At 49.9% G+C, this 13743-nt stretch overlaps 1 protein-coding gene across 1 annotated transcript in view; it reads left to right on the forward strand.

Annotated features, from left to right (window-relative positions):
* The window catches only part of LOC144791022 (putative cation-transporting ATPase 13A4), a 125478-nt gene that overhangs the window by 91500 nt on the left and 20235 nt on the right, over window positions 1-13743 (forward strand). Inside the window, exons 18-23 of the mRNA XM_078665650.1 lie at window positions 1142-1266; window positions 2651-2817; window positions 3626-3745; window positions 6138-6217; window positions 8709-8751; window positions 10533-10642. Coding sequence (XP_078521776.1) covers window positions 1142-1266; window positions 2651-2817; window positions 3626-3745; window positions 6138-6217; window positions 8709-8751; window positions 10533-10642 — 645 coding nt within the window. The remainder of the gene's footprint in view (window positions 1-1141; window positions 1267-2650; window positions 2818-3625; window positions 3746-6137; window positions 6218-8708; window positions 8752-10532; window positions 10643-13743) is intronic.

Raw genomic sequence — 13743 nt, forward strand, 5'->3', positions numbered from 1 at the left:
TTGATAATGTTTACAGTGCAGCATTTGCCTGGGCATGTTTACAGAATGGCATTTACTGATAGATGTTTACAGAACAGGATTTGCTGATCATGTTTATAGTGCAGTATTTGACTAAATATATTTTAAACACAGCAATTGCCTTATCATGTTTATGGTGCAGTATTTGATTGGAGATGTTTATAGCCCAGTGTTTGCCTGATCAAGTTTATATTACAGTATTTAACTGGAGATGTTTACAGCACTGTATTTGCATGATCATGTCTACAGTACAGTAGTTTCCTGGTTATTTTAAAGAACAGCATTTGCCTGTAGATGTTTGCAGCACAGTATTTGCTGATCATGTTTATGAATCAGTATTTACTGAAGATGTTTACAGCACAGTATTTGCTGATCATGTTTATGAATCAGTATTTACTGAAGATGTTTACAGCACAGTATTTGCTGATGATGTTTACAGTGCAGCATTTGCCTGGTCATGTTTACAGAATGACACATGCTTGTACATGTTTACAGAACAGTATTTGCTGATCATGCTTATGGAGCAGTATTTGACTGGAGATGTTTACGGCACAGTATCTGCTGATTATGTTAATGGCACAGTATTTGTCTGGTAAAGTTTACGGTGCCGTGTTAATCTGTTAGTACTTATAATCAACAGCACTCATCAGCAGAATGGCCAGATGTCATATTGGGAGGTCATTGTGAAGGAACATGTCTTTAGAACATGCATGTCATGTCTTCCACCCTCTGTCTCCTGCTCTCTTCATGAAGGGACGTGTTGTAGACTTTCTTGGCACTCTGGTGGAAGGACTGGCACCTCATATCTTGCGACATGGAATCCAGGGTAGCTAGTTTCTGCCTAAATACCACTATTTGCTCAAACTTTTCAACATTTAGTCTACCTCCCAAAATTTAATTTATAACATCTATACATTGAATCATTCAGTTCACACTAGTTGACTTTGATATATTGAGATAGTTTATTTTCAACTTCCAGTATCAGACCTGGACCTCGGGGCAGGCCGGTTCTGGTTCAGCTTCTGAGTGGATTCACTGCGGCGGCCTGGAGTCTACGCTTGGTATCGCTTACGCTCTGGTGAACCTCATTGTGATCTCCTGGTGTCCTTGTGTTCACTCCTAGGGAGAGCGTGGAGTCAGACCTGCAGTTCCTGGGACTGCTGATATTGGAAAACCGCCTCAAGCCTGAGACCAGCGCCATCCTGAGGGAGCTGAACACGGCCAACCTCCGCACGGTGATGATCACAGGTACCGGCTCCGCCTGACCCTGGCGCTTCTTTCAACCTGGCTCCATCATTCTTTTTTTCTAGGTACTGGTGACAGTAGTGGTATTTGTCTACAGTGACATTAGATCCCCACCCCTTAAAAACAAATTCACAAATAGAGACCAAATGCTCTGAAAAAGTATATCCATGACTGAGAAAGACCCCTGATCTCAGGGAAAATTGACTGCTTATGAACAGAACTCAGAGACCTGAGACAGACGAAACTGACCAGAGACGGCGCCTCCCAGACGTGTAATAACCCCTGTCACTGGAGATAATCTGGAGCCCCAAAATGAGGCAGGACCATTCCCAAGACTATAGCAGAACCTACAGACCTGAGAATGAATATCCAAACAGCAGAGACTGGCTGAGGCAGCTCTCAATCAACTGAGGCAGCACAGACTGACCTGAGGCAGCTCTTACTCAAGTGAGGCAGCACACACTGACCTGAGGTGTCACACACTCAACTGAGGTGGCACACACTCACCTGAGGCAGCACACACTCACCTGAGGCAGCACACACTCACCTGAGGTAGCACCCACTCACCTGAGGTAGCACCCACTCACCTGAGGTAGCACCCACTCACCTGAGGTAGCACCCGCTCACTGGAGGCAGCACACACTCACCTGAGGCAGCACACACTCACCTGAGGTAGCACCCACTCACCTGAGGTAGCACCCACTCACCTGAGGTAGCACCCGCTCACTGGAGGCAGCACACACTCACCTGAGGCAGCACACACTCACCTGAGGTAGCATACACTCACCTGAATGAGGTTCCCTCACGTTAGGCTTGAAGACTGCCTGTTTTGAGGCAGCACTCACTACCCTGAGTCAATGTTCCCTGACCTAAAAATTCAATGAACTGAGAAGCCCATTGCAGCTGGGCTCCCCTCTACAGCTCAACAACAACTGGACCTTCTGTCATATGCACAAGACTTGTGTCTTTCAAGGTACATAAAGGGAGGGTGAGAAGTGGCCCATGCAGGTATGAGGCCGCGTGAGTGGGGTTGGCGGGTGAGGCTGGAGTTTTAGAAGAGGCCAATGCATGCGTGAACCTCTGTGGGCGGTGTTGGTGGGTGGGACTGGGATTTTAATTGAGACAGAAAGTGATAATGTGATGAAAAGAGGGTCGCCCAATGGTAGAGTCAGATGATGGGGAAACCAATACCCAAGTTGGTGGTCTGTGGTTCAGAAAAAACTTATCCCCAAAACATAAAATAATTGGTGCAACATTCCCTAGCAGTTGTTCTGCTTGTAACTTTCAAGGTCTCATGTTCTCTTGACTGCTGGTGACCCCAATTGACATTTAGAGTCTGACCCCATCCAGTGTTGTTGATGCCTTATGGATGTGATTATTGACCCAGGTGACAACATTCAGACAGCGACCACCGTTGCAAGGAAGTGCGGCATGATCCCTAAGCGCAGTCGAGTGATACTCGTTGAAGCGCGCGCCCCGGATGGATCCACCCCTGCGTCCGTGTCCTGGCAACCAATCGAATTCCCTGCGGAGGCTGAAGAGGACGACACAACTGTGAGTAGCATCTGGCTATTGTGCACATGGAGGCAATGGTACCTTGGAAACAATCCTTCACTTACCCACTCACTCTATCACACATTCAGTCCTTGCTCAAAGCAAACTCACCAGCTCACTGCTGCATACCTCAGATTCAATAGTTTGCAACCTCACTTCTTCATTCAATACTCACAAGCTCACACCTCACTCACCTGCTCACTGACTGATTGCCTCACTCGTTCACATATTCACCCCTCTCTCATTACTCAATCACTACCTTACTTCTTCTGCCTCCCGCACATTCAGTAATTTGCAATCGCACTCATTCACTCAACACTCACGAGCTCACACCTCACTAACCTGCCCACTGACTCATTGACTCACTCATTCACCCCTCTCTAAATTCTCACTGACTAGCTCAATACTTCTGCCTCCAACACATTCAATAATTTGCAATCTCACTTGTTCACTCAACAGTCACAAGCTCACACCTCACTGTCTTGCTCACTCACTCACTCACTCACTCGCTCACTCCCTCACTCACTCACTCACTCATTCACATTATCGCCCCCTGAGTCAGCTAGCCACCTAATCATCCATTTGTTCAACACTTACTAAATCACTTAAACAAGCATGTATTGAGTACTTCAGTCTCTCCTCCCCCTCACACTCAACACTCACTCACTTAGGCGCTGCCTTCTTCTCAATAATTCACTCACTCATTTAAATAAAATCCACAGTATTTCACTCACTCCTCTATTCACATATTCACACACTCATTTACCTTTATATACCCGTTTGTTAACGTCTGCTGTGTTTCTTGTAGGAAAACCAGATTAAAGCGGATGACAGCTACGTGGTTCATGATGAAAACGACTACCATTTTGCCATGAGTGGGAAAACCTACACAAACTTAGAGAAACACTTCTCCAGCCTGCTGCCAAAGGTAAGTGTAAAGACAAGCAGTGTGTAGAAAGTAACCCTACATAGCTCCAGTTTGCCCCCTGAATCCGAAGTCCAGCTGGTCCTTTAACATTACGACAGATGCTTGGCCCTGTACGGATGTTGCCCGGTTAACTTTGTGATCCCCAATTCCAAAGTGCGGAAATCAGAATGAGGTAATTCCCTTCTTGGTACATATCACACCAAGAGCACCCAGTGGTGTCAAGACTTCTCTGGTGTGGTATCCCCTGTCCCTTAGCGTGCATCCTGGAATGAGGTTCAAGCACCTTCTGAGCACCCAATCTTATGGTGCGAATTAAATCCGGTTCCCACTTAGGGCCTCCTTTACAATGTTTTGGCTTAGGGCAGCGCCGCAAGCCTTCCTGCTGCCCTACGGCAAAAGAAAAGGGCAGGAATGCACTCTATCTATCGGATACAGCGCTTTCCTGTCCTTTCTCCCTGCGCTGGTGCACAATTGGCTGCCGTGTACAACACAGCGACTGTCTGCGTTGTGGGAATTATTGTTTTTGTACACCTTCCTGCACAGAAACAATCAATGGAGGCAATGCCCTCCTCCTAGGTTTGCTGCTGAATGCTGCACACATAGAAAGAGGAAAAAACGAGGGGAAGTTGAGTAATTTCACCTCGTTGTGTCGTCCTTACCCCTCCCCTGGGAAGGCGTAGGCTTTTGACGCAGTCACAGGTCTAGATGTGTTGTAACTCTGGGAATGTGTCAAAATGCCATGGGTGTTACGCCCATGGAGTGCCCCCCCCCATGTAGTGTGAAGCAGCGCAGCGACTTGTGCTACGCAGGGTTTGCCATTTGTGTGCCAGCGCGGGGGGAAAGGACAGGAATGCGCCATATTCCTGCCCTCCAAAACCGGCCCTGGCAAAGTGCTCGGCCGGCCGCCCCCCACCACTCCCCCCCCCCCCACCGGGGGTTGGGAGTGCCGCCGAGCTCTTTGCCGAGGCCAGTTTTCTGCCGATTGTGTTACAGGGCCGATTTTGCAGCTATGCTGCAGATACGGCCCAGTAACAAAAGCAGCCCCCAGGGGCCCAAAACCGGCCCCCACCCATGCGGGAAGCCGGGGTATTGCCCGCTGCCCGCTACGGCCAGTCCGGGCCTGTCTGTAGGCCAGTGCAGCAGGAAGACTTGTGGCACTGCCCTGTGGCAAAATATTGCATAGTGTCTCTCCCTGTGGTAGATATCTACCGCTTGGTGACTCTCTGTATGGTTGAATCAGTCTTCTATTTCCACCCCTGTGAAGTTTCAATCTCTCATTGCTTCCTGCTATGGTGGATGTCTGCTTCCTGCTATGGTGGATGTCTGCTTCCTGCTATGATGGATGTCTGCTTCCTGCTATGGTGGATGTCTGCTTCCTGTTATGGTGGATGTCTGCTTCCTGCTATGATGGATGTCTGCTTCCTGCTATGGTGGATGTCTGCTTCCTGCTATGGTGGATGTCCGCTTCCTGCTATGGTGGATGTCTGCTTCCTGCTATGGTGGATGTCTGCTTCCTGCTATGGTGGATGTCTGCTTCCTGCTAATGTGGATGTCTGCTTCCTGCTATGGTGGATGTCTGCTTCCTGCTATGGTGGATGTCTGCTTCCTGCTATGGTGGATGTCTGCTTCCTGCTATGGTGGATGCCTGCTTCCTGCTATGGTGGATGTCTGCTTCCTGCTATGGTGGACATTTGCTTCCTGCTATGGGGGGTGTCCGCTTCATGCTATGGTGGATGTCTGCTTCCTGCTATGGTGGATATTTGCTTCCTGCTATGGGGGTGTCCGCTTCCTGCTATGGTGGATGTCTGCTTCCTGCTATGGTGGATGTCCGCTTCCTGCTATGGTGGATGTCTGCTTCCTGCTATGGTGGATGTCTGCTTCCTGCTATGGTGGATGCCCGCTTCCTGCTATGGTGGATGTCTTCTTCCTGCTATGGTGGATGTCTGCTTCCTGCTATGGTGGATGTCTGCTTCCTGCTATGGTGGATGTCTGGTGGATATCTGCTTCCTACTATGGTGGATGTCTGGCGGATGTCTGCTTCCTGCTATGGTGGATGTCTGCTTCCTGTTATGGTGGATATCCGCTTCCTGCTATGGTGGATATCTGCTTCCTGCTAATGTGGATGTCTGCTTCCTGCTATGGTGGATGTCTGCTTCCTGCTATGGTGGATGTCTGCTTCCTGCTATGGTGGATGTATGCTTCCTGCTATGGTGGATGTCTGCTTCCTGCTATGGTGGGTGTCTGCTTCCTGCTATGGTGGGTGTCTGTTTCCTGCTATGGTGGGTGTCTACTTCCTGCTATGGTGGGTGTCTGCTTCCTCCTATGGTGGGAGTCTGCATCCAAACACCTCTCACAAAGTCAGCCCCTGATGAGGCCTTCCATCTCTTTGCAGTTACTGATGAATGGAACCGTGTACGCCAGAATGTCTCCGGGGCAGAAGTCGACCATCATCGAGGAATATCGCAAACTCGAGTAGGTTCAGTCTCTGAAGCTCGCTTTATTCTCTTATATGTGCAGGTTTTTGTCTTTTGTTGTGAATCCAGGGTCCACGTCTCACTTATGTGAGTGCTCGAATCCGGGGTACACGCCATGCTTGCATGAGTGCTCGACTCCGGTTTACCCTTCGTGCTTGTGTGAGTGCTTGAATCCGGAGTACACGCCATGCTTGTGTGAGTCCTCGAATTCGGGGTACACGCTGTGCTTGTATGAGTGCTTGAATCTGGGGTACACGCCTTGCTTGTGTGAGTCCTCGAATCCGGGGTACACGCCTCGCTTGCGTGTCTTCTCAAATCTGGGATACATGCCTCGCTTGTGTGAATGCTCGAATCTGGGGTACACGCTGTGCTTGTATGAGTGCTCGAATCCAGGGTACACGCTGTGCTTGTATGAGTGCTCGAATCCGGGGTACACGCCGTGCTTGTGTGAGTGCTCGAATCCGAGTACACGCCGTGCTTGTGTGAGTGCTCGAATCCGGGATACACGCCTCACTTGCGTGAGTGCTCAAATCCGGGATACATGCCTCGCTTGTGTAAGTGCTCGAATCCGGGGTACACGCCTCGCTTGCGTGTCTTCTCAAATCTGGGATACATGCGTCGCTTGTGTGAGTGCTCGAATCTGGGGTACACACTGTGCTTGTATGAGTGCTCGAATCCGGGGTACACGCTGTGCTTGTATGAGTGCTCGAATCCGGGGTACACGCCGTGCTTGTGTGAGTGCTCGAATCCGAGTACACGCCGTGCTTGTGTGAGTCCTCGAATCCGGGATACACGCCTCACTTGCGTGAGTGCTCAAATCCGGGATACATGCCTCGCTTGTGTGAGTGCTCGAATCCGGGGTACACGCCTCGCTTGTGTGAGTGCTCGAATCCGGGGTACACGCCTCGCTTGTGTGAGTGCTTGAATCCGGGGTACACTCCTCGCTTGTGTGAGTGCTCGAATCCGGGATACATGCCTCGCTTGTGTGAGTGCTCGAATATAGGGTACACGCTGTGCTTGTATGAGTTCTCGAATCCAGGGTACACGCTGTGCCTGTATGAGTGCTCGAATCCGGGGTACACGCTGTGCTTGTATGAGTGCTCGAATCCGGGGTACACGCCGCGCTGGTGTGAGTGCTCGAATCCGAGTACACGACGTGCTTGTGTGAGTCCTCGAATCCGGGGTACACGCCTCACTTGCGTGAGTGCTCGAATCCGGGGTACACGCCTCGCTTGTGTGAGTGCTCGAATCCGGGGTACACGCCTCGCTTGTGTGAGTGCTCGAATCCGGGATACATGCCTCGCTTGTGTGAGTGCTTGAATCCAGGGTACACGCTGTGCTTGTATGAGTGCTCGAATCCGGGGTACACGCTGTGCTTGTATGAGTGCTCGAATCCGGGGTACACGCCGCGCTTGTGTGAGTGCTCGAATCCGAGTACACGACGTGTTTGTGTGAGTCCTCGAATCCAGGGTACACGCCTCGCTTTTGTAGATGATCGAATCTGGGGTACACGCCTTGCTTGTGTGAGTGCTCCAATCCGGGGTAGACGTCTCGTCTGTGTGAGTACTTGAATCCAGTATACTATAGTAAGAGGCTTGATGTAGCGGACATCTTGAATGCACATCAGTTAGGGACTTGAAGTGGCAGACATCTTCAATGTACCTCAGCAAGGGGCTTGGTTTACCGGACGTCTTGAATGTACACCAGTCAAGAGCTTGGTGTGACAGACATCTTGAATGTACAGTCGCAGGGGATTGGTGTGGCTGATATTTTGAATGTACAGGAGTCCGGGGCTTGGGGTGACAGACATCGTGAATGTACAGTAGTCAGGGGCGTGGTGTGGTAGACATCTTGAATGTACAGTAGTCAGGGGCTTAGTGCGGCAGACATCTTGAATGTACAGTAGTCAGGGGCGTGGTGCGGTAGACATCTTGAATGTACAGTAGTCAGGGGCGTGGTGCGATAGACATCGTGAATGTACAGTAGTCAGGGGGGGCTTGGTGTGGCAGACATCTTGAATGTACAGTAGTCAGGGGCGTGGTGCGGTAGACATCTTGAATGTACAGTAGTCAGGGGCGTGGTGCGGCAGACATCTTGAATGTACAGTAGTCAGGGGCGTGGTGCGGTAGACATCTTGAATGTACAGTAGTCAGGGGCGTGGTGCGATAGACATCGTGAATGTACAGTAGTCAGGGGCGTGGTGCGATAGACATCGTGAATGTACAATAGTCAGGGGGGGCTTGGTGTGGCAGACATCTTGAATGTACAGTAGTCAGGGGCGTGGTGCGGTAGACATCTTGAATGTACAGTAGTCAGGGGGGGCTTGGTGTGGCAGACATCTTGAATGTACAGTAGTCAGGGGCATGGTGCGATAGACATCGTGAATGTACAGTCGCAGGGGATTGGTGTGGCAGACATCTTGAATGTACATCAGTCTGGTGGAAGGGGGCTGGTACTAATATGTTTCTCTCTCCAATATTCCTTTCTAGTTACTATGTGGGGATGTGCGGCGACGGAGCCAATGACTGTGCCGTAAGTAATTCAACTACTAGTAATGGTAACACAAAGCTGAAATATCTGTTTATCCAGACAATGCTAAGCTCCAAATGGACTCTGGGGTGAAGCAGAGTTACTAAAGTGCTCTGCAAGTGGCTGCATTTATTTAACAAAAAAACCTCATCTGTTTCTATAGAGCCGGCAGATAGCGATAAAACACACGAGAATGTAAACTCAAAATTTTAGACTTATTTTTAAATTTTTCACAAAATTGCATTTTTAGTATCTTTAAATATTAAGCTTATAACATCTAAATATGGGCCCCTTTGATGTATTACTCTGTGTGAAAGGGGCGTTTCGTGGGTGTTACTGTAGGTGTTCCAACGCAGCATCCAAGGTACATGACTCATACCCAGACTTAAAACATTTAGTAAAACTGGAAATGCATCAGAATCCTGCGCCTCCCCAGGGGAGGTGTAGGAACGGTGCAACAAGCAGAAATGCTTTTTACTCCTCATTTTTTCCACATTATATGCGTGTTAAATTCTGCAGCACGCATAGAAATAGGAAAATGGCATTAATGATCGGTTTTGTGCACAGAAATAGTCATCAGCGCAGGCACCCTTGCAAAATGACGCAAGGGCGCATGGCAGCCAATTGGGCGCCAGTGCAGAGGAAAGCACAGGGATGCATTGCATTGTAGTTAATGCGACGCATCCCTGTGCTTCGAAAATGACGCAGCACAGCACAGGCAAGTGGCTTGTGGCGCTGCGCTGCGTCATTTCCTTGTAGATGAGGCCCTAAAGTGTCCAGGAAGAGCTGCGTGGTATGTAGTTCACTCTCCTCCAGATTGGCTGGGGTTGCTGAGCCCCCACTGCCACCACTCTCTGGGGCATATTTACAAGCCCCAATCACCACCGGAGGGTCACTTGTTTTGACGCTCCGGTGGCATAGTGCCATTTCCCATATTTTGAAGGTGGTGCTAAGCTACTTAATGTGACTTTACGCCAGCTTGTAACCCCTTCAGCGCTCATGACGAGTTCAGCTCGTCATGAGCTACGGCGCTACGGTTCTCATGACGAGCTGAGCTCGTCATGACCGCGCCCGTTCCGTGGAACGCTCGCATGCTGGGTTGATTCCCCTGCAGTGCTGAGTGTTCCATTGGAACGGGTGTGGCCATGACAAGCTCAGCTCCTCATGAGCACCGGAGCGCCGTAGCTCATGACGAGCTGACCTCGTCATGAGCATGGGGGCGCTGTATGCACCCCCTGCCCTCCAGCACAGCGGGGGAAACAGCCCCGCATGGAAGGGGCTAGATAAGCCCCTTTCGGCCACAGTGCACTGCAGCAAAGGGGCGTGCAATGGGGGTTGCGTTGGGCGTTCCACCACAATTCCTGTTGCTTTTTGACGCTGCCCAGATTTACAAGGCTGGGGCAGCACCAAAAAGAGCACCATCCTAACGCCATGCATTACGAGGCGATAGAATGTCGATACAAGGAGAAATCATTCATTTCTCCTCGTTTTCTCTGCAGCACACATAGAAAGAGCAGACCGCCACAAATGAGTGTTTATATGCAGTAAGGTGTCCCTTCCTGTACATAAAGAATCGCCCCTGCAGAGCCGGCACCCTTGCATCCCTGCATTTAAAAATGTCAGAGCGTGGCGCTGCTGATTTTAGCGCAGCTCCGCGTTCCAACATATTTTGTAGATATGCCCCTTATACTCTTAGCTGCAGGAATTATTTTATCACCAAAAGTACCTTGGTTTGGTGTTCACTAGGCGCAACACTTGACTTTGCGAACCGATCTGTCTTGCAGGCTCTGAAAATGGCGCATGCGGGGATCTCCTTATCCGAGCAGGAGGCGTCCGTGGCTGCGCCTTTCAACTCCAACATCACGAATATCAACTGCGTCTCTGACCTCATCAAGTGAGTCCACACCTTGGGACTCATCCCCTCCTCTGCTCAAGGAGTCAGTTCTCTCTTGTGACGCGTGTGATGGTTAATGTGTTGCATGTGCTGGTTAAATGCACAAAATGTGATTGGAGGACACAGACAGGTCTGATTGATTGACGTGGCTTCTGTAATAACCTTTATTCGATCTGGGAGAGAAACAAAGAGAGAGAGCGAGAGAGAGACAGACAGACAGGCAGCTGGGAGAGGCAGAAGAAAAGAGAATAGACACACACACACACAGGTAGATGCACAGTGCCTGTGCAGACATACAAGCATCTTTCTAGTGAGTAACAAGCGGAGAGGGAAGCAGGTGTACAGGCCAACACGCAAATATCTACCCAGGCCACAAGGACACAAGACATACTGAGCACGTGTACACAAATCAACAGACATACTACCCGGATAAACTGACCGAGAGGTATTAAGACCCACAAACATAGGGGCACCCACGTAGGCAGACTAAGTGACCCATGAGCACCCATGTACACAGAACGACAAACATACAGACCCCATTTACAGAGCTAAATCGACACAGAGACGCTCAGACCGGCAAACACACAGGCACGCATGCAGACCAGCATAAAGGCCTTCTAGGAGAAATCACTAGTAGTGTATCTACAGCTGTAGGAGGTCATGCATGTATCCATGCCTGCATGCACATCAGTGAGCAGGAGCTCCTGCATGTATACACATACTTATGTGTGCATATAAGAGAATAAAAGCAAAGGCTCATACACGCTAATGTGTATGCAGGCAGGCATGGAGACACACATGGGCTCATGTATACATGAATGCACTAACACATGTGTGTCTTCATGCATGCCTGCTTGCACATAAGCGTGTAGGAGCCCATGTGTGTATCCATGCCTGCATGCACATAAGCGTGTAGGAGCCCATGCGTGAATCCATGCATGCATGCACATAAGCGTGTAGGAGCCCATGTGTGTATCCATGCCTGCATGCACATCAGTGAGCAGGTGCTCATACGTGAATCTATGCATGTATGCATGCACATTAGCGTGTAGGAGCCCTTGCTTTTATTCTCTCATATGCGCACATAAGTGAAAAAGAGCTCATGTGTGCATCCATGCTCATCAGTGAGCAGGAACTCATGCGTGTATCCATGCATGTATGCATGCACATAAACATGTAGGAGCCCATGTGTGTATCCATGCATGCCTGCATGCACATTCACGTGTAGGAGCCTTTGCTTTTATTCACTCATATGCATACATAAGTGAACAAGAGCTCATGTGTGTATCCATGCATGCATGCACATCAGTGAGCAGGGGCTCATGTGTGTATTCATGCATGCATGCACACATCATTGAACAGGAGCCCACGCTTGTATCTATGCATGCATGCACACATAATTGAGCAGGAGCCCACGCGTGTATCCATGCATGCATGCACACATCATTGAGCAGGAGCCCACGCGTGTATCCATGCTTGTATGTACATCAGTGAGCAGGGGCTCTTGTGTGTATTCATGCATGCATGCACACATCATGGAGCAGGAGCCCACGCGTGTATCCATGCATGCATGCACACATCATTGAGCAGGAGCCCGCGCGTGTATCCATGCATGCATGCACACATCATTGAGCAGGAGCCCAAACTTGTATCAATGCTTGTATGTACATCAGTGAGCAGGGGCTCATGTGTGTATTCATGCATGCATGCACACATCATTGAGCAGGAGCCCACGTGTGTATCATGCATGCATGCACTCATCATTGAGCAGGAGCCCACGCGTGTATCCATGCATGCATGCACACATCATTGAGCAGGAGCCCATGCGTGTATCCATGCACGCATGTACAACAGTGTGTAGGAGCCCACGCGTGTATCCATGCATGCATGCACACCAGCGTGTAGGAGCCCATGCGTGTATCCATGCATGCATACACATCATCGTGTAGGAGCCCATGCGTGAATCCATGCATGCATGCATACATCATTGAGCAGGAGCCCACGCGTGTATCCATGCATGCATGCACATCATTGAGCAGGAGCCCATGCGTGAATCCATGCATGCATGCACATCATTGAGCAGGAACCCACGCGTGTATCCATGCATGCATGTACAACAGTGTGTAGTAGCCCACGCGTGAATCCATGCATGCATGCACACATCAGTGAACAGGAGCTTAGGTGTGCATCCTTGCATGCATGCACATCAGCGTGTAGGAGCCCATGCGTGTATCCATGCATGCATGCACATCATCGTGTAGGAGCCCATGCGTGAATCCATGCATGCATGCACACATCATTGAGCAGGAGCCCATGCGTTTATCCATGCATGCATGCACATCATCGTGTAGGAGCCCATGCGTGTATCCATGCATGCATGCACATCATTGAGCAGGAGCCCATGCGTGAATCCATGCAGGCATGCATGCACATCATTGAGCAGGAGCCCACACGTGTATCCATGCATGCATGTACATCAGTGTGTAGGAGCCCACGCGTGTATCCATGCATGCATGCACACATCATTGAGCAGGAGCCCACACGTGTATCCATGCATGCATGTACATTAGTGTGTAGGAGCCCATGCGTGTATCCATGCATGCATGCACACATCAGTGAGCAGGAGCTTAGGTGTGCATCCATGCATGCATGCACATCAGCGTGTAGGAGCCCATGCGTGAATCCATGCATGCATGCATACATCATTGAGCAGGAGCCCACGCGTGTATCCATGCATGCATGCACATCATTGAGCAGGAGCCCATGCGTGAATCCATGCATGCATGCACATCAGCGTGTAGGAGCCCATGCGTGTATCCATGCTTGCATGCACATCATCGTGTAGGAGCCCATGCGTGAATCCATGCATGCATGCACACATCATTGAGCAGGAGTCCACGCGTGTCTACATGCATGCATGCACATCATTGAGCAGGAGCCCATGTGTGAATCCATGCATGCATGCATGCATGCACATTATTGAGCAGGAGCCCACACGTGTATCCATGCATGCATGTACATTAGTGTGTAGGAGCCCATGCGTGTATCCATGCATGCATGCACACATCAGTGAGCAGGAGCTTAGGTGTGCATCCATTCAT

The sequence above is a fragment of the Lissotriton helveticus genome, chromosome 11 (assembly GCF_964261635.1).
Source record: "Lissotriton helveticus chromosome 11, aLisHel1.1, whole genome shotgun sequence".
Lineage (NCBI taxonomy): Eukaryota > Metazoa > Chordata > Amphibia > Caudata > Salamandridae > Lissotriton > Lissotriton helveticus.